The sequence below is a fragment of the Sebastes umbrosus genome, chromosome 14 (genome assembly GCF_015220745.1).
Source record: "Sebastes umbrosus isolate fSebUmb1 chromosome 14, fSebUmb1.pri, whole genome shotgun sequence".
Taxonomy (NCBI): Eukaryota; Metazoa; Chordata; class Actinopteri; order Perciformes; family Sebastidae; genus Sebastes; species Sebastes umbrosus.
This window is the reverse complement of record NC_051282.1, coordinates 1,159,199-1,180,902: the sequence shown is the minus strand read 5'-3', so window position 1 is coordinate 1,180,902 and position 21,704 is coordinate 1,159,199. Positions and strand designations below refer to the sequence as shown.

At 42.9% G+C, this 21,704-nt stretch overlaps 2 protein-coding genes across 2 annotated transcripts; one reads left to right on the top strand and one right to left on the bottom strand.

The window, feature by feature from the left end:
* The first annotated feature begins 201 nt into the window (after nucleotides 1-201).
* On the top strand, nucleotides 202-5,886 carry LOC119501121 (tryptase-2-like). The gene is made up of 5 exons (XM_037791260.1): nucleotides 202-357; nucleotides 1,427-1,601; nucleotides 2,964-3,232; nucleotides 4,516-4,658; nucleotides 5,538-5,886. The coding sequence occupies exons 1-5, from the start codon at nucleotides 306-308 to the stop codon at nucleotides 5,727-5,729; spliced, it is 831 nt and encodes a 276-aa protein (XP_037647188.1). The 5' UTR covers nucleotides 202-305; the 3' UTR covers nucleotides 5,730-5,886.
* A 2,955-nt stretch (nucleotides 5,887-8,841) lies between these two features.
* On the bottom strand, nucleotides 8,842-20,432 carry dus1l (dihydrouridine synthase 1-like (S. cerevisiae)). The gene is given in 16 exon segments (XM_037791242.1): nucleotides 8,842-9,597; nucleotides 11,869-11,944; nucleotides 12,060-12,097; nucleotides 12,191-12,360; nucleotides 12,591-12,679; nucleotides 15,096-15,192; nucleotides 16,902-17,013; nucleotides 17,016-17,048; nucleotides 17,184-17,287; nucleotides 17,445-17,527; nucleotides 17,702-17,814; nucleotides 17,926-17,976; nucleotides 18,709-18,780; nucleotides 18,783-18,816; nucleotides 19,008-19,267; nucleotides 20,348-20,432. Coding segments are annotated over 15 exon segments (1,494 nt in total). The 5' UTR covers nucleotides 19,260-19,267; nucleotides 20,348-20,432; the 3' UTR covers nucleotides 8,842-9,427.
* Between the last annotated feature and the right edge of the window lie 1,272 nt (nucleotides 20,433-21,704).

Here is a 21,704-nt window from a genome sequence, read left to right as displayed (position 1 = left end):
TCAAAAAGACAATACTGTTGAATAATGTTTTAGTTATTCATTCATAACTCTACGTTCTGGATGTATAATCTTATTGATTAATAACACTCTGAGATGCATTTTAAGTTAAGAATATAACATATCTCTGAAATGTTGTGGGTCAAAAATATAAAGCCTTACAAAGTGGAAATATTCAAGCAAAGTAGTGAGTAAAGGTGTCTTTGTGTGGTTTGAGAGTAGAAGGAGGGCTGATAGAGCTGATAAACATCTGTCCAGCTGTGTATAAAGCTGCAGCCTGCAGAGAGCCGCTTCACTCCGTCGCAGCCATGGCCTTCAGCACACTCCTCACTGTGCTGGTACTGATCCACAACACTGGAGGTGAGAAACGCAAACATCACAACATTATTCTGTCATTTACTTTATCAATGCTTCAAATATAAAAAATAAAGTTTGCTCTAAATCATACTGTAAGATGAGGGATCCACATTGTGGTTCTTTGATGGTAAAACCAGTAAAATTGTGCAATAATTCAACTGTGCAATACTCTGTCATTAATACTGCATTTAGACTGTACATTTCAAGAAATATTCTTATTTAATTCTTATTTATACCATTCTTGCATTTATATTTAACACACTTAATAGATCCCACTTCTCAGCAATTTGTATTTACTTATTTACACTGTGGATATACAGTATGTTATGTATTACATGTCTTAATGAAAATATTTGTACATATTTCTTATATTCTCATTTCTTATTTTTATCTTTTTATTATTTACTTATATTTCTCTACATGTATTACACACTCCTTTATTTCTATTTTTCTTACATTTCATATCACACATATGATGTTTGTCAATGTAAAAGATATTTATTCAATTCAACAAAGTCTCAGTTTGTCGAAGTATCATTTATCTGAGCTGATGTGTTTTATCAGTGACTCCTGGTCTTTTTATCAGTCTGGAAGAGAAAGAAGGATCAGACATTTTGCTGGTGTGAGTTCATCCCAGTAGGAAACACTCAGACATGGTAGCTTCTCACGGAGGTTACTTCTCATGGCCAAGATGTAGTCTAGTACGGTACAAAACCGCCGTAAAACCACGACCGCTCATTTCTACACTCCCCTTTTTGGAGGGATTAAACGAACAATAATTAGTGAGATTTAAAGTTGCTGGTACTTCGGGGCAGAGCCAGGCTAGCTGTTTCCACCGTTTTCAGTCTTTATGCTAAGCTAACTGGGTGCTGACTGTGGATTACTGTACAGATATGAGAGTGATATAGGTACGTGCGTGCACACACATCCTACATGCACATGCACATGCGCGAGACAAAAAAACAGGGACCCACTCATAGAAAAGCTGCTCAATAGCACTACTAGAGGTGAGAAACTCCACAGGATCCCTTTAACGTGGCTTTTCTAAAGTTTCATTACTGCTTATTTTTAGGTTTGCTTGGGGCTGAGGTGAGGAGCTCCATCATCGGGGGCAAGGATGCTCGAGAGGGCAGATGGCCGGGGATGGTCCACTTGAACTTAACTGATGGTAAAGGCGTCAAGTGGCGCTGTGGCGGCACCATCCTCAACAGTCAGTGGGTGCTGACTGCTGCAAACTGCTGGGAAAGGTACGTGTGTGTTTTCACATGACTTTAATCATCTCCCATATTAGCCAGAGCATTACAGGTTATATCTACTGTAGGTGTATCAAGAGCACTACACTACATTTTAATCAATTATAGCCTAATGAAATCTACTAATTCGCAATGTACCTTTGAACATTTTAATATGATTCGTAACATAACAAAACTCATTAAAAGTACGTTGAAAGATAAAATATTGTGTATAATATATCATAAAATACAATGGCTGATAGGCATGTTGATATGTTGTAGGTCACTGGTTCCCAACCTAGGGGTCCCGACCCCACTAGAGGTCGCCAAACTTTCACAGGGGGTTGCGAGGCCTTCTTGATTTTAAGGTCTGTAAGTAAGGGATGATGTACAGCAAGCTGGTCATTGTTGTGAAAGAATCCCCGACGGGGCGATGCTGCACCGACGCCAAGCGGAGGGGTCTCTCATCACCCTGAAGGGGATTCTTTCACAACAATGACCCTCTAGCTGTACATCATCCTGCTTATTACACGGCTACTTACTGAAGAAATCAATAATTTGACACAGAAACGGTCCGCCAGAGTCTGACATCAGAGCTGTGCCCCATAGCAACGGTCTGTTATACATAACGACGGTCTGTTATACGTAGAAACGGTCTGTTATACATAGTGACGGTCTGTTATACGTACCAACGGTCTGTTATACTTATCAACGATCTGTTATACGTAGCAACGGTCTGTTATACAAAACGACGGTCTGTCATACGTAGCAACGGTCTGTTATACGTAGCAACGGTCTGTTATACGTAGCAACGGTCTGTTATACATAGCAACGGTTTGTTATACTTATCAACGGTCTGTCATACGTAGCAATGGTCTGTTATACATAGCAACGGTCTGTTATAGAGAAATTACAGACCGCAGAACGCCGTGATTGACCAATCAGAATCGATTATTCAACAGAGCCTTGTGTACTAAATATATGTAATGTAGATTCTGAAAATAAACAGTGATTTTAAAATGTTACATCATTAATCTGAAATGAATTAGCACCCTCCACATTACAGCACAACATCTCATCATTCTCATCTGGTGTAATATGTGGCAAAACAAGGCAATGCTTATGTGTCCCCCAACCTATACCTGCATGTTAGAATACTGATGTGTAGTGTGTGTTTCTACAGTTATTAGAGGGTGATAATACTGATGTATAGTGTGTGTTTTTACAGTTAATAGAGGGTAATAATACTGATGTATAGTGTGTGTTTTTACAGTTAATAGAGGGTGATAATACTGATGTATAGTATGTGTTTTTACAGTTAATAGAGGGTGATCCATGAATGCAGAAGAACTTTCATGTGTTTGTTTCTGTTGCCAGAGAACCTGCTCCTCTCTGGAGGAGATCATTTGTTGCGGTCGGCTTAGACAAGCTGCAGAAGGCCGGTAGACGTTACATGGAAATATACACTGTCATGTCCAACCCTGCCTACAATCGCGTGACCTACATCAACGACATCGCCCTGGTGAAGCTGAAGAAAACGGTGAGGTTCGAGAAGAATGTGGCCCCAGTGAGTCTGGACAGAGCTGACGCCTTCGGTCCGTCATCTGAGTGCTGGATCGTTGGCTGGGGGTACAAAGGGACTAATGGTGAGTTATGCACATAAAGCAGCTTATAAGGACACATTACACACACACACACACACACACACACACACACACACACACACACACACACACACACACACACACACACACACACACACACACACACATACATACACACACGTGCGAGTTGTTCCTCCAGAAAGTTTAATTATTGTAAATTCTCATGTAAAAACTGTAATTCATTAATAGCCAGGTGCATGGAAGTGTTCCTCAACTGGTACTTTTGAGTACTGCAGAGTGTATGTGAGATTTTTAAAAGTTAATTTGAAAAATAGCAGTCATGCATAACTGTTAAAATAATTATACTATGAAAAGTTCAATAAAAAAAATTGAAATGTAAGATCAATAAACCACATTTTATATTCAATATTATGCAATCGTTAAATGTGGTAAACTAAGTAACACCAAAGATGTTGTGTGCTGGTTAGGAAGTACTTTGCTAAAAAATACCTCAAATACCTCAACATTCTGTATAATGTATACACATATACAGTACATATACACATATATATATTTAACCTCAACTGCTGGACACAAGATGTCTCCTACTTTAGTGGTTCCCAACCTGGGGTCCCGGCCCCCTCAGGGGAGCGCCAACGATCACAGAGGGTGTGCCAGGATTTATCTGCTCTGAAGTTGTCAGAATTAGATTTGTACATGAATATCTAAAATCACAATAACACACCTACTGGATAGAAGTCTGAATATAAAACAATTTAATAAGATGCATTTTTTGCTACTTAGTGGGCCAAATTGTGTTTAAACCCGTTATTAGTGCACAGTTGCAGACAAAGATCAGGCTGCACTGTTGTATGTATTATACTATTAGTAGAATTAGATTCCAGTGGTGGCTGTGTAGGATTGTTTCCGACTCATGTGATCCAAACATTTCCAATAACTGCAAATATTCAGCTTGAATCCATATTTGTTGACGTTTAGCCTTTCAAAGCTTTTCTTAGATACAAGTAGGGGGGGGTCACTGTCCTACTTCCTATGAAATGTTGCATACTGGGTCGTCATTGTGATGTCACAATCCTGCTGGTACGTCCACGTGTTGAACTTAGAGTGAGCACGGAGAAACTTCTTCATCTCTTTTCTCGATTTATGATCTTGGTGTGGTTAAACAAAAAAACATCCAGCCGTAAATACAGACCTGACCTCGGTCGCTATGCTCTCATACAATATCACTCACTCATTTTCTGTGTGTGTGTGTGTGTGTGTGTGTGTTTTTGTGTGTTTTTGTGTGTGTGTGTGTGTCTATGCAGATCCACTGCCGGATCCGGAAACCCTTCAGGAGCTGAAGATTTCCATCATTCCTCACAGTGTGTGTAAGGCCAAGTACCCCGCGCTGACTTCAGACCAGCTGTGTGCCGGAGGTGTGGAGGCTGGAGGGGAGGACGCCTGCCAAGTCAGTTTCACTAGTTCAGTCTGATGAAATACACTACACTATTAGTTAGTAGTTAAAACTAGCTCCACCAAGACCAGTACAGGCAATAGTGTCTTTCCAGTGCTGATATAACTGATAATTATAATTGATATAATAATTATAAATGATTAATGAGTTGGGCTGGACAGAGATAATCTATCTATAAACAATATTGATCTATCTTCTAACATCAAACTAATCATTGCATAGACTTTAGGTCTGAGGATCATCACAGTCTAACGTTACGTTCATAAACAAACCTTAAATTTGATCCGCTATTTGCTACTGACGTTTCTACCACAGAACCAGCCCCAATAAGCCCACAAGCAGGGACATCTTCATTCAATTTTCATTTCCAATTTATTTATTGAGATTATTATTTATGCAAATAGCATGAGTGAGGAAGTAGGCTAGGTGTGCTGCAGCAGCTCCTAAAACAAACAACCATCAATTGATAAAGTGTAAACTTCGTGTTAAACTAGACTGTTTTCCTCTTTCAGTTCTCACACTTACAACTACAGTTCCTTTTGTTGCCGTGGCGACCCAAACTGTGTTCGGGGACATTTTTAGCAGAGCCGCTGTGCCGCTGTTGAATGCATATACAGGAAACACTGTTAGAATCAGGCAACTGATCTCAAATCAGCAGACCGAGTCCAGACTCGAGTACTACAGCCCTGTGAATAGGTCCTCTTTAACAATCTAATAATGTCATATATGTATATATAAGTTCAAATAAGGAAGGGTCAAAGTGGAAGACTTACACTGTGTGTGTGTGTGTGTGTGTGTGTGTGTGTGTGTGTGTGTGTGTGTGTGTGCGTGTGTGTGTGCGTGCGTGTGCGTGTGGTTTTTGTGCATCCAAAGGGGGATTACGGCGGCCCTTTGATGTGTCGTGCAGCCGACGGTGGCGATGTGCAGGTGGGCATCATGAGTTATGGGAGTCCTGCCGGTTGTGGTCTCCCAGGCCGCCCCGGCGTCTACACCAAAGTGTTCAAGTATCTGTCCTTCATCGATGCTTACACCAAGCAGGGCAAGGAGGCCCCCGCTGAGGTGTGAACTTCCACGGAGCTGAAGCTGACAACCCGCCTTCCTCTTTATAGCTCCTCTCCTGTGTTGCGCTCCTTGTCCCTGTCCCTGTCCCTGTCCCTTATTAGAGTTGTCATGCACTCTGGTTTGTTCATCTTTGCATTAAAGCTTTAAAGCATCAATTTAAGAGTCACGATGGAGCTTTTGTTTGATTAAACCGTCTTGGGGTGAATTCAGCATTTCATCCTGACATTACACAGAGTTAAATGTTTCAGGCACACTAAGAAAAAAGGAAAAGTCCAAAGCGACACACGAACACCTCCTCTGTTTTCACCTGACCAGTCCATTTACTGGACTCCATTAGTTCAGCATCACACAAAGAAATGATCTCATCTATTGTAAACAGTAGTTTTATCAGCTACATTTGAATGTTTCCTTCCAGAAGTTATTGAACTGGATTTAACCAGGAAAGTGACGTTTGTTGTTGTCCATAAACCATAGAGATTAATAAACATATATTGTATTACAATAATACAACGTGTAAATACTAGGGCTGTCAATCCATTCAAATATTTAATCACGATTAATCGCACATTTTTATCTGTTCAAAATTAACCTTAAAGGGAGATTTGTCAAGTATTTAATCGTCTTATCAACATGGAAGTGGGCAAATATGCTGCTTTATGCAAATGTATGTATATATTTAGGGCCCGAGCACCGACAACGTCGGGCCAGCGAAGGCCCTATTCAAACTGTATTGTTTATTATTATTCCGCTTTTTCTTTTTCTTAAAATGAATCGCCTTTTTGAGGCCTTTGCCATGCTCAAAATGTTGTTAAACTTGGCACACTTATCAGACGCGGTGAAAATTTTAGTATTTTAAGGGTCTCGGGCGTGGGTGTTGCAAAACGGCTCGCTAGCGCCACCTGCAGAGTTGGAAAAATGTAGCCCCTCGCTCCGGTTTCACCTACATATATGAAATTTGGCAGACAGATGTAACATGTTGAGACACACAAAAAAGACTCTTGGAGGTATGCCCAAAACTCAACAGGAAGTCAGCCATTTCGAATTCAATGTGCCATTTTTAGGGTTTTATAGACCGTGTACTTTAACGAACTCCTCCTACAGATTTAATCAGATCGACTTGAAATTTGGTCAGGACCATCTTCAGACCTTGAGGATGAAGTTGTAGTAACTCCGCTGTACATAGTCCGATCTGCCCCAAATCTCTCAGGCATGATGAGGGTCCAGTCTTGAGGACATTTACATGCAATAATAGACTCATAGCCAGGCCCCAAGATGTTAGCCACGCCCCCTTTCATAACTCATGAACCGTTTGTTCTAGACTTTTGTGGGAGGTGTCATATCACTCAGCAGAGTTCCGGTGCGAGGCGACGTTCATCGCTGCTTGCAGCTTCAATCATTATTGAAATCAATTAACACAAAACAATGACAGATATTGTCCAGAAACCCTCACAGGTACTGCATTTAGCATAAAACAATATGCTCAAATCATAACATGTCAAACTGCAGCCCAACAGGCAACAACAGCTGTCAGTGTGTCGGTGTGCTGACTTGATTATGACTTGCCCCAAACTGCATGTGATTATCATAAAGTGGGCATGTCTGTAAAGGGGAGACTCGTGGGTACCCATAGAACCCATTTACATTCACTGATCTGAAGGTCAGAGGTCAAGGGACCCCTTTGATATGGACATACCAGTTTGGAAATTTAGTGTCAGTTTGGAGCGTTATTTAACCTCCTTCATGACAAGCTAGTATGACATGGTTGGTACCGATGGATTCATCAGGTTGGGTTAATGTGTTAAAGAAATTAGTGGCGTTAAAATGAATTTGAAAAGCTGAAAGCTTCCAAAGATACTAAATACTTTATCATTGTCAACACGTCCACTGTTTCTGTAGTGTAGTAGACATCATATACCATGTACGCAACCGCTAGATGTGAGACGTGAGATAAACTCTTTATTTGACCCTGAATTAAAAGGAACTGTTTACTGTTGCTTTAAAGGACCAGTGTCCTTTAGGGAGCATTAGGGGGATCTATTGGCAGAAATGGAATATAATATTAATAAGTGTGTTTTCCTTAATGTATAATCACCTGAAACTAAGACTGGTTGTGTTTCTGTTACCTTAGAATGAGTCATTCATATCTCCATAGGGAGCATGTCCTCTTCACAGAGTCTCCATGTTTCTACAGGAGCCCAGAACGGACAAACCGACCTCTGGCTCTAGAGAGACTTGAATGTTTTTACCTGAAGGCCACCGTAGTTCTCCGACACGCTGGTGAAACTGTGTTTTGAACGTAAACAACAAACATGGCTGCTGTTAGTACTCACAGCTGTCAGGACAGCAGCTGGTGGAAGACTCCGGTGATGCACAACGAGTGCACGGACAGAGTGCACGCAGGTATACAGGCAGGTAGCCTTCCCAACCAGATTACAGTCCTGTGACGGCCACAGATACCAGGTTTGTTTCTTTTTCTGTCAGAGCATTTGATTTATTGATTGCTGTCAGGATGTCATGATATTTTCAACATACTGTATATAACAGAGAATATTACTGACCATCAGCAGTAGACTGTAGTCTCTGAGACATACTGTATATAACAGAGAACATTAAGTAGACTGTAGTCTCTGAGATATACTGTATATAACAGAGAACATTAAGTAGACTGTAGTCTCTGAGACATACTGTATATAACAGAGAACATTAAGTAGACTGTAGTCTCTGAGACATACTGTATATAACAGAGAACATTAAGTAGACTGTAGTCTCTGAGACATACTGTATATAACAGAACATTAAGTAGACTGTAGTCTCTGAGACATACTGTATATAACAGAGAACATTAAGTAGACTGTAGTCTCTGAGACATACTGTATATAACAGAATATTAAGTAGACTGTAGTCTCTGAGACATACTGTATATAACAGAATATTAAGTAGACTGTAGTCTCTGAGCAGGTCTTAGACAACAGCAGACGGAGCACCACGTTGATCTCGCTTGATCTGGATAGGCAGCAGAACTTCTCATCAGAAGGCACATACAAGTCCAAATAAATAGGTTACCTAATGAGTTGAAAATGCAACACACATTCATGACCTTAAATCAAAGAAGGGAAACCTGGAAGGACAAAGTCTTTAACGGAGTCTTATAAAGTTGGTGGATCAGTAACAATATTGGCTAAAAGAATATTCAAACGTCCCATGAAATAGTAATAAAAACAGAATTAATTGAGAAACTGTACCTTCAAAAAAAAGAAAGAAAACCCCAAACTAATCCACATCACATCAAAAACAGTCTGTTACTTTATGGTTTTGGTCTGCTGATGAGTGTCCATCCATCCTTCAGTACTTCAGTCCCAGACAGACAGACAGACACTGTGTGTCCTGGCTAACAATAGGCTACCTCTACATGCACACACTGACCTTGTTGCCTGAAGTTTCAGTTACCCTCCACCTGTCCCTCTCCATCGCCCAAGCAGCACCACAGTGACTGTTGATCACCAGCAACATGAACCACAGCAGGTCCACTGATGGTTACTGTGCTCAACATCTGGACTGAAATGTTGCGTCAACCTACTTCAATCTTGGACATGAGAATGTTTCGAGGGTATTAACGCGTCTGATTATCAGATAAATGACCTTAAACTGGCTTAGAGTTACCCGGGTGTGACTGAGACATGTCGAGATAGCCTGAGTCCTGCTCATAGTGGCAGCTCTGTACTTCCATCTGGGGGAGGCTGAGGAGAGCTGCCGCTTCTCTCCGGCTCTGTCGCCGAGTCCTCCTTCCTGTCGTCCTCCTTCCTGTCGTCCTCCTTCCTGTCGTCCTCAGCTTTCTGTTTCTCTGCCTTGGTCTTGAACCTCAGCCCGTGGCCTGTCAACCAAAGGTTGGATTATTTTCAGTTAACTGCAGCAGAGTTAAAACGCAACAATCTTTTTCCCATCGGTCTGGACTCTGGACCGTAGACTGGATATAAAGACGGACGACGCGTCTCCACTTCCTCCCGCTGGACAGGAGTGAAGCCTAAATATCCAGATACTGGAGCTGCCATCTTGAGACCACTGACATCATTTGGAGCCAGAGTCTGTGCAGTAGTGAGGGGGGGGATGGAGCCGCAGTATTGAGGTCACCCGCCTGAACCAATCGCGGGCCGAGCACGGCCGCAGCTCGTTAGTGAGAGCTCACAGCGGCCAATCAAGACGTCTCACTGCTCTGATTGCATAAAAAAAGTTAAGAAAATACAATACACCATATGGTGGTCAGGTGGTGTGTTGCTTATACTATGAACGTCTTCCACCTTTAGATTACAAATAAATCAATCAATAAAAAATCACAGGATATGCTTGTTTACAGTATAGCTGTATATATTGAATCACAACCCCTGTATCATGATACGTATCGTATCGCCACATTCTTGCCAACACACAGCCGTAGTACTCAAACTCTTTACTTTGTCCCATGTCCCATCCACTAACATGGAGGGGGCGGGGTTTATGAGCTCTACTGCAGCCAGCCACCAGGGGGTCATCCTGATGTTTTGGATCCAGATGTCCATCTTTATAAACAGTCTGTGGTCTGGACCAAAGGAACCAAAGTACAGGTGTGAACGAGACCTTAGTTTGACATTTTAACAGTCAGCATACGATCAGTGACATCAGCAGGTCAACATTTACCAAAGGTTCCTGTAACTCTCTGCCTTTCAACTAGAGTTGGGTCCACTTCCAGTCCTGCCGGTCCGTTCCGGTGTATAAGCTTAAACTGGTTTGATTTCATGCAAACCGGCTGAACCGACATTTGTCAAATTAAAAAGTAGCCGCCATCAGCAGCCAGTGCCGACGGCGTTATGCCGATGAGTCCAGTGTGTTGATTGTAAACGTAAATTTCATATTAATACGGAGTCTATCGTCAAACGAGGTCAACAGAGAATCTACTTGTTGAGGAAGCTGAACTCTTTTAATGTCAGCGAGAGGATCTTAACTAACTTTTATTGTTCTTTTATCGGAGGTCTTCCAACCTTTTCTTTTATTTGTTGGTTCAGTGGTTTAACCATTAAGGACAAGAACAGCCTGTATAGCATTGTCACGGTTTGCTCCAAGATTACTGGAGTCCAACAAAGAGACTGGGAGAATTAGGTGGTTAAAGAAGGCTTCAAATATTATCAGCCAACCTCTTCATGTTCTGTCTCCTGAGTTCTCGTTGATACCTTCAGGCTGCCGTAATCAGGCACCTCTGAAGAGAACTAACCGTTACTCCAACTCTTTTATTCCTTCTGCTATCAGGTTATTGAACTCAGACAGTAGTCATTTCAGGTGAGACTTTAATTGACAGTTCCCTTACATGATAATCATGTAACAATGTCTATTTATTATCTATTTATTATCTATTTGTTTTCTCTTTTTATCTATTTTATTGCTATTTATTATATTTTATTACCTTATCTGCTGTCCTTTACCCACCTCTGTTTGTCAGTTTGACTGACCTGTGATTGACAGAACATTTAGGATGTCTGTCTAGATGTTATCTGTGTGTGTTTGTGATGGGGTAAGCTGTGAATTGAATTGCCCTGTCTTTCTTGTCACCTGCTGATTAAAGTGAAGGGGGTTAGCCCAGAGGTTAGCGACAACAACGGCTCGGTTAAGGTGGGCTGACCTTTAAGATGAGCTGACCTTTAAGAGAAGCTGACCTTTAGGGCGGGCTGACCTTTAAGATAAGCTGACCTTTAGGGTGGGCTGACCTTTAAGATGAGCTTACCTTTAAGATAAGCTGACCTTTAGGGTGGGCTGACCTTTAAGATAAGCTGACCTTTAAGGTGACCTGACCTTTAAGATGAGCTGAACTTTAAGGTGGGCTGACCTTGAAAGTGGACTGACCTTTAAGGTGGACCGGCTATTTTCATTTTAGTGGCTCCGAGTTGCAGCCGCTGAGTGCTACACCCAGTGGTAAAATTGGGTATACCGGTCCAGCCCGATGTTGTGGCTTCATATCAAACCGGTTTGAAAATGTTAACACCGTCCCCACTCTACTATGAACCGTGACCTTGAACCCCCAAAAGCAAAACTAATCAGATATATATTAGTGATTAAATAATCAGCCCAGAACTCAATAGCACAATGTGCTGACAGTGTTGTGTGTGCGTGTACTGACTTGGACAGTCTGCCACCTCCTTGAAGGCCTTCTTCTTACAGCAGCCTCGACACAGGTTGAAGACGCATTTATTTCCCTGCAGAGCAGCAGAAACCGGATCAGGAATCGCTCCCTGATTCTTTGGTGAGGTGGAATACAGCACATACACGATGTCATGCACCAATGACAACGTCTTCAATCCACACACTGACCTTTGGGTTCCCACACTGCTCACACTTGATGTACTTGGCTGTGGGAGGAAAGAGGAGGGACACTTTTAGCATGCTACTCATCTCAGAGAGAAGCTGGGCAGTTTGAGGTGAAAGTGGCGGGTGAGACTCACGCTTCTGCTCTGGACAGAAGTTCTTGTTGGGGTTTCGGGATCTCTTCTTCTGCTTGTTTTTGGAGAGTGTGTCAGCCGTTCCATCCGAGTCCTCCAGTGCCCTCTTCTGACACACCGCCTTCTTCACCTCTGAACCCTGGCTGTTACCGTTGGCAACTGGCTCCTTTGGCCTGGAAGGCATCGTCGTTAAGATCACTACATTAGACGACCGGCGCTCAGGATTCTTCACTGGTGTCAATCAAGCTCACTTCTTGGACAGTTAGTGTTCTTTGTGTATAAGTGTATATCTGTCCATATAGAAGTGTAATGTGTCCTGCCTGCTGAGAGACTCTACAGATGTATGATAGTTTTATGAAAGATTATACAGAGAAACATGAAAGAACAAAGAGTGGTGACTCACGCTGGTCTGACATAAGGCTGGCAGATCCAGTGGGGGAACGGCAGGCCGCTGCCCTTCTCCTCCACACCCTTTCCTTTGGCTATCTCCTCCTGCACACACACACACACACACACACACACACACACACACACACACACACACACACACACACACACACACACACACACACACACACACACACACACACACACACACACACACACACACACACACACACACACACACACACACACACACACACACACACACACACACACACACACACACACACACACACGCACACACACGCACACACAGTACAGCTACATCAGTTCATCCTGGAAGTGTCCCAGTCTGCTGGTTTCATTACGTATATTTATTAAAGGGCTATATGTCACTCTGACAAGCTGGATCTTTGCTTCTCATGTTCCCTTAAAGCTGGGGAGGAATTTCATTTTTGGCATCATTGGGCAAAAATTCCATAATAACCTTTCAGCATATTATAATTCAAGTGTTCTGAGAGAAAACTAGACTTCTGCTCCTCCTCATGGCTCTGTTTTCAAGCTTTAGAAAATCTAGCCTGTGACGGGAGACTTTGACCAATCACAGGTCATTTCAGAGAGAGAGAGCGTTCCTATAGAGAGGCGAAGCCCCGCCCCTTCCTGTGACCACCATGGGACCTTATTTCAGAAATGATATGAACGCTAGTCAACGGAGAGAGATAAATATTGTTTTGATCCTGTTTGAATTGCTCCATGAATCACACAGATGATGTTTGTCAAGTCCAGAAAGTCTCAGTTTGTAGTAAAACTGTTGAAGTATCACACTGAAAATAGGTCATTAGACAGACGACACAGCCTAAAGTGTGGTAGTGACGTTCAAATGGGATCAAAAGAATATCCGTCTCTCACCATTGACTACCGTATACACCAATCAGCCATAACATGATGACCACCTGCCTAATACTGAGTAAGTCTCCCTGACCCGTGGAGGCATGGACTCCTCTAGACCTCTGAAGGTCTGCTGTGGTATCTGGCACCAAGTCGCCAGTAGCAGATCCTTTAAGTCCTGGAAGTTGCGAGATGGGGCCTCCGTGGAAAAGGACTTGTTTGTCCAGCACATCCCACAGATGCTCCATCGGATTGAGATCTGGAGAATTTGGAGGCCGAGTCAACACCTCCAACTCGTTGCCATCCACATGATGTAAAAGAAAACGTGATTCATCAGACCGGGCCAGCTTCTTTTCATTGCTCCGTGGTCCAGTTCTGATGCCTCACGTGCCCATTGAACAACCTATCCAAGCATAACACACCACTGCTCCAAACCTCTTCATCGATGGTTTCTCCGTTCCATTCTCCACCCACGTCAAGAGCCTTGGGGTCACCCTAGACAGCCCCCTCTCCTTTGCACCCCACATAAAATACGTCACCCAGACTGCTTTCTTCAACCTCCGCAACATCTCCAGACTCCGCCCATCCCTGTCTCCAGACTCCGCCCATCCCTGTCTCCAGACTCCGCCCATCTCTGTCTCACTCCAGCACAGAAATCTTGGTCCTGGCCTTTGTTACATCCCGTATTGACAGCTGCAACGCTGTCCTCTCTGGCCTTCCCACCAAACTGCTCAACAGACTTCAAATCATTCAGAACTCTGCCGTCCGGATCATCACCCGCACCAGATCTTCCGCCCACATCACCCCCATTCTCATCCAGCTACACTGGCTCCCTGTTTAGACAGAGAGAGGAGAGAGGTTGTGTTTTCAAATTCTGGTGTTTTTTGTTGTTTCTTTGCCTTTACCAATAAACTGCCTCCCCCAGCTTTAAAGGACTAGTGTGTAGGACCAACTGAGTTCCCTCCGCCCACCCAACCTCCCCTTCACAAGCGTGTCGGAGAACTACGGTGGCCTTCCGGTAACGTAAAAACGTTAAAGTCTCTCTCTAGAGCCAGAGGCTGGTTTGTCCGTTCTGGGCTCCTGTAGAAACATGGAGGACTCTGTGAAGAGGACCTGCTCCCTCTGGAGATATGAAGGACTCATTCTAAGCTAACGGAAACACAACCAGTCTTAGTTTGATGTGATGTGGTGAGGTGTCAAAGTTTCATCTGATGGTAGATGAGGTGCTCTTTATTTCAGGTGAGGCGTGGTGCCGCTACTATAACACGCTGCTGGATACACCGTAGGTGTAAATGCAGCGTAAAAGGCCTGTGATGACATGTCATTATATACAGACTACATGTTAATACCAGGTGGAGACGGGTCATAGTGCACTAGCCAATGAATAATCCTGCTTATTGTCTTACAGTAGGACTCCACTCATTGCATTGAGCATGGTGTTGTTGTGGTGAACTGTTTGGGTGTTCTTTCCCCTGACTGCTGTCTGACAGAGTACAGACTACGATCTCTACTTGTAAAAGGTGGATGCAATAGGGATCACCTCCCTCCTTCCCTCCGGACGGTGCTGCTGAGCATTTAGCTATGAAACCACAGATTCACTCAGTGGAGCAGATGTAATTCTGCTGTTTGCTGTTACCTGGCAGCGCAGCCTCAGCTGTTGGCTAACACCGGCCAAACCCTCCAGGGTCTTCACCTTGGCCAAGTCTTCTCTCAGGTCCTGGTGGATCTGTAGCCTACACACACACACACACACACACACACACACACACACACACACACACACACACACACATTACAAGATGTATAATCTGACACTGTTGTGGATTCTGTGTAAAAAAAAAATTTAAAAAAATCGCTAGATTAAAGTTCATCATGTGATCCCAGAATACAGTACACACACTATATGGACCGACAGTCAGCTACTGATTCTTGAGTTCAGGTGTTTCAGCCACACCCATGTTCCAACAGGTGCATTAAATACAGCACCGAGCCAAGAAACCACCACAGACCAACATTTAGAAGAGCTCAGGCTTCATCTGAAATCACATACTAAACTGGGAAAAGAAAGTTAGTAAACTTGTGTTTGGTCGATTATTTCTCTGTTGTTACAATGCTAATGGTCATTGTATTTTACATGGTTGAAAAGCCTGTTTATTTACCTTCACAATGATGTCCAACTTGTAAGGATCATGCATTTGTGGGATGAGCAGCACAGCTGATTATGTTGGTAGCGCCCAAGATATTTTTTCCAAAATGCTATGCCAATGGTAAACGTGTATAAAAGTGGTAAAAGTGTATTCTCATAAGGCTACCAGGAAGCCTGCAATGACTGCCCTTCACCGTCAGACCCGTTTGCGCTGGTGTCGACAACACAGACAATGGAACCTGAACATGTGGGGGAATGTCATGTTCAGTGATGAGTCCAGGTTCTGTCTGCCAAAGTTGGATGGCAGGGTCAAAGTATGGAGACGACGCGGAGAACGCTATGCTGATTGTTGAACCGATGGAGTAACAGCTTTTGGTGGGGGCAGTGTCATGGTGTGGGGCGGCATCTCCCTTACTGACAAAACAAGGCTTGTCATCATTGAAGGCCATCTCAATGCAGTGATATATCGGGTTGAGATTCTGCAGCCAGTGGCGATCCCATATCTCCACAATCTGGGACCTAACTTCATCCTCCAAGAAACAACGCTCGCCCCCACAGAGCCAGGGTTATCACAGACTACCTCCACAATGTGGGAGTAGAGAGAATGGAACGGCCTGCCAAGAGTCCACACCTCAACCCAATTCAACACTTGTGGGATCAGCTTGGGCGTGCTGTACGTGTTAGAGTGACCAACACAACCACGTTGGCTGACCTGCAACGAATCCTGGTTGAGGAATGGAACGCCATCCCACAGCAACGTGTGACCAGCATGAGGAGGAGGTGCCAGGCTGTTGTGGCTACGTATGAATCTTCCACCACTACTGAGGCTCCTGACGGTGTATTAAATGAATAAAGTGTAAAATAGCCAATATGTCTTGTTTGTTCCTTGTTACTGATAGAGAGTTCAATCATCCAATCCACCAAACAACTCAAAACAAGAGTCAACACCAACAGGAGAATACACTGTTTACCATTGACGGAGCATTTTGGAACATTTTTCTTGGGCGTTACCCACATAATCAGCTGTGCTGCTCATCCCACAAATGCATGATCCTTACAAGTTGGACATCATTGTGAAGGTAAATAAACAGGCTTTCCAACCATGTAAAATACAATGATCATTAGCATTGTAACAACAGAGAAATAATCAACCAAACACAAGTTTCCAAACTTTCTAACTTTAATGGAAGTTTGTCATGATTCAAGCCTTCAGGGATGTAGACTATCTTTGACTAACAGCATGGAGACAGTTGTCCTGTACTCCAGGTGTAAGGTACATGCATACGAGAGACATACGTGTGGTGCCAGAGCTTGAAGAGGTGGGCTCGTACGTAGGACAGAGTGCAGGGGGATGCTGCTTCACCCACCTCTAGATATTCCTCTGCCATCTCCCACACTGGGGGCTGCATCCTTCAAACAGTGCTGGGTTGTGGAGGTTCCCCTCTAAAAATGATACAAAGATGAGCACAGACATTAGCTTCAAAACAATGCATATCCTGAGCACAAATGTACATTCTATATATCACCTATTAATACCACTGAACTAGTAAAAACAGTGTGTATTGAGACATTGTTAACCTGCACTCATGACTCCCTGCACGCCTGTCTCCTGGATGCAGCGTTCCACATCACTCAGGTGCTGGATGTTTCCATTTGCAAACACTGGAATATTTACTGCCTTCCTGCAGCAAAAACACACCAAACAGGAGTCATTTGGTTATAGCATAAAGGAGTAGTAATAATTATTAGTTTGAGAACATTGGATGAGCTGGTCAAGTGTCTATGTCTCAGATTAAATACAGGACATGTGAAGAGTTAAACCAGGTGATGGTAGCTCACCGTACTGCCATGATGTGCTCCCAGTGAGCGATACCTGTCATGGCTCCTTTCTGGTCTTTGGTTCTGCCGTGCACTGTCAGCAGCTGGAAGACATTTGACAAAACCAAATGTATAACTAGTTTTTAACACATTTCTAATGTTTCCTGTAACTGGCAGATTTTACAGATAATTATAAATTAAATTAAAAATAAGCTCCATATTCTACATGTTCAAAAGGACAGTTAACCGATCTCTGTTTGGTGAAACACTGATCACACCTGACACCCAGCTTTCTCCAGCATCTGGGCATAACGGACCGTCTTTTCCATCTCCTTGAACACACGGATCTTGCATGTGATGGGCACCGAGAGCTTTTCATTGGCTAACCTGACTGTAAATTAAGAGGGAAATGTTAGGTGACAGTAAAACTGGCGATTTCTTTTTATTTACATTTTGACAGAGATCATCCCAGAGTCCTCCAATAAGTTAAAGGCAGACGTACCCATTTTCTCTAACAGCTCCCACTCATCTTGTAGGAAAACTCCATAGTGCCCTTAGAAACAAGCATCAATACATGTTAGTTTTACCATCACTAAAGCTGCGAGGTTGGCATCAGTGTCTGATACAACCACTAGGAGTCACCAACGTCAGAATTCGGGGGTTCATTTCTGTAGAAACCAGTGGTTAACTCTGGGTCTGAGAAATGAAGCCAATGCTAAAGAGCCTTAAACCTGCATCCTCTCTAGCAGCCAGCAGGGGGCGACTCCTCTGGTTCTATAGAAGTCTATGAGAAAATGAGCCTACTTCTCTCTTGATTTATTACCTCAGTAAACATTGTAAACATGAGTTTATGGTCTCAATCTCTAGTTTCAAGTCTTCTTCAATACAGCGTGATGTTCATTTAGTAAATGATGGTCCCATTTAGAGTCAAATAGACCATAAAGCAAGGGATGCTTTAGGGCGGGGCTACCTTGTGATTGACAGGTAGCTAACACGGTGTTGTCCGATCTGGGAGTTGTCCGTGTTATCATCTTAGAACTTTAACCCTTTCACAGTTTGTTTTCACTTCATCAAAGTTAATTGTAACATTTTGGGCGCCTAAAATGTCTTATCAGTGTTGGGTTGTTCTTAGCTCCGCCCTCTCTGTCACTTCTGGTTGTAAAACCAAGATTGGCGACGGACAAAATGACAAACTCAAGGCTTCAAAACGGCAGTCCACAAACCAATGAGTGACGTCGCGGTGACTACGTCCACTTCTTTTACACTGGTAGAAAACTGTGCGTACCTCTCTTAGCGATCATCTGCGGACAGCCCAGGTTGAGGTCGATGGCATCGCAGTAGTCCTGGGCCAGAAGGCCGCCTGAAGGAACACCTCTGGATCGTTGGCACAAAACTGACCACACAGGAATGCAACACTATTATTTACTGGCATAACATGAGGAACAACATTGATGTAAAAAAAAAACAATGTCAATGGAAATCCACATAAACATACCTTGTGACAAGATAATAAACATGCTGGGAAGTGTTCCAGTCTACCACCAATAACAACCTGTAGATGCTGTGTACTGTGTGGATCCTCACCTGTGTGATGAGAGGTCTGTCCTCCTCACACACCTCATTGTAGAGGTTCTCTCTCCTGTAGTTGGCATCACGAACAAACACCTGAGCATGCAGCATGGGGGTGTAGCAGAGCTGAGCGCCGTGCCGGCGGCTCAGCAGGCGCCAGGCCAGCTCGCTCTGGTCCACCATGGGTGCCACCACAAAGCGTGCTTCTTTCAGGGTCTTCCTCCAGAACTCAAAGCCCTGGAGCTTGGCCATCACAGCTGACTTCATTATAGACTCTGCAAAAAGGTGGCAGACACAATGGACAGCTGAGGAGAGGTATTTCAAGAAATAAAGTGTGAATATACACTTACAGATTTTGTTGTAGCACCCACTCGTTCCATTAAATTCAATAAATAAATAAAATAAATATCATCAAATATAGCAAAAATAATATTTAAAATAAATGTAGCCATTAATTAATTGATAAAATGTAAAATTGTTATTTCAGTTTTTAATTTGCTTCTTTATTTATTTATCATTGTATTAATTCCCTTATTTATTTACTCTTCTGTTTCATTTTTCCTTTTATTTATTTATGTATTTATTTTTTTGTTAAATTTAAAATGTATCTATTTATTTTTGCATTTATTTTTTATTTATTTCATAATTATTTTTAAATGTATGTATTTATGTATTTATTTATTTCTGCACAATGTTCCCTTTGCAATTTCACCCCTTATTTATTTGCCCAAACTTAATTTCTGTATTCTTTTCTTTTTACATTTCTGCCTCATTATGCAAATGAGGGGCCTGTCACTAATAAAAATAAATAAAAGGGAAAATTAAACCGAGGAGTAAATAAATAAGGGAATTAATACAAAGATAAATAAATAAGGAAAAAATTAAAACCCAAATATCAATTTATGTCACATTTTATCAATTAATTATTATTAATATTATTTTGCTATATTTAATGACATATTTGTTTGTGTCTCTGACTTTCTACCGTCTGCCTCAATAGTTATCAGCATGTGATTATTAGCATTAGATATGCCCAGGATTATTGTTTTCAACTGGATTGTAGGCTGCTGCCAGGGACTAGGGATGCTCATGGTGTCATATTGACAGTAATGTGTGTTAATATATTAATATGATCTGTCCCTGAGATAGAAAGTGAATCAAAGAAGATCTCGATGTGTTAGCTGAGTCTGAGCTGTGGTGCCATGTAGCTAGCAGAGCTACCTGCAGTCACAGTCACAGTCACTGTTACCGTTACACAACCTGTCACCTCTCCTCAGCATGCACTTACGTTACTCACGGTACCGGTACCGGCACTCATCAATACAGCGTTATATCACGACAGTTTGTTGTTTCACCTGGAATACTGGCAGTTTTGGAGAGAGGACTCCTGGCGCAGCACGGTCCACATGGGTGCGACAACGAAATAGCACCGGTGGGAAACTTTTCCTTCCGGCCATCATGTTCTTCTTCTTCTTCTTGGGAATAATGGTTCCTATCCATCAAATCTGTTGTGTTGTCGCCACCTTCTGCTGTGGTATATATATATATATATATATATATATAAACTGGGGGGAAAAAGTTAGTAAACTTGCGTTTGGTGGATTATTTCTCTGTTGTTACAATGCTAATGGTCATTGTATTTTACATGGTTGGAAAGCCTGTTATTTACCTTCACAATGATGTCCAACTTGTAAGGATCATGCATTTGTGGGATGAGCAGCACAGCTGATTATGTGGGTAGTGCCAAGAAAAATTTGCCAAAATGCTCTGCCAATGGTAAACAGTGTATTCTTCCTGTTGGTATTGACTCTTGTTTTGAGTTGTTTGGTGGATTAGATGATTGAACTCTCTATCAGTAACAAGGAACAAACAAGACATATTGGCTATTTTACACTTTATTCATTTAATACACCGTCAGCAGTGGGTGGAAGATCCATACGCAGCCACAACAGCCTGGCGCTGGTGTCGACAACACAGACAATGGAACCTGAACATGTGGGGGTATGTCATGTTCAGTGATGAGTCCAGGTTCTGTCTGCCAAAGTTGGATGGCAGGGTCAAAGTATGGAGACGACGTGGAGAACGCTTTGCTGATTGTTGCACCGACGGAGTAACAGCTTTTAGTGGGGCAGTGTCATGGTGTGGGGGGGCATCTCCCTCACTGGCAAAACAAGGCTTGTCATCATTGAAGGCCATCTCAATGCAGTGAGATATCAGGATGAGATTCTGCAGCCAGTGGCGATCCCATAGCTCCACAATCTGGGACCTAACTTCATCCTCCAAGATGACAACGCTCGCCCCACAGAGCCAGGGTTATCACAGACTACCTCCACAATGTGGGAGTAGAGAGAATGGAACGGCCTGCCAAGAGTCCAGACCTCAACCCAATTCAACACTTGTAGGATCAGCTTGGGCGTGCTGTACGTGTTAGAGTGACCAACACAACCACGCTGGCTGACCTGCAACGAATCCTGGTTGAGGAATGGAACGCCATCCCACAGCAATGTGTGACCAGGTTGGTGACCAGCATGAGGAGGAGGTGCCAGGCTGTTGTGGCTGCGTATGGATCTTCCACTGCTACTGAGGCTCCTGACGGTGTATTAAATGAATAAAGTGTAAAATAGCCAATATGTCTTGTTTGTTCCTTGTTACTGATAGAGAGTTCAATCATCCAATCACCAAATAACTCAAAACAAGAGTCAATACCAACAG

Coding starts and splice junctions, on each gene's coding strand:
- LOC119501121 (XM_037791260.1), top strand. CDS start 306: ATGGCCTTCAGCACACTCCTCACTGTGCTGGTACTGATCCACAACACT. Junction 358..1,426: donor ACTGATCCACAACACTGGAG/GTGAGAAACGCA, acceptor GCTTATTTTTAG/GTTTGCTTGGGGCTGAGGTG. Junction 1,602..2,963: donor GCTGCAAACTGCTGGGAAAG/GTACGTGTGTGT, acceptor TTCTGTTGCCAG/AGAACCTGCTCCTCTCTGGA.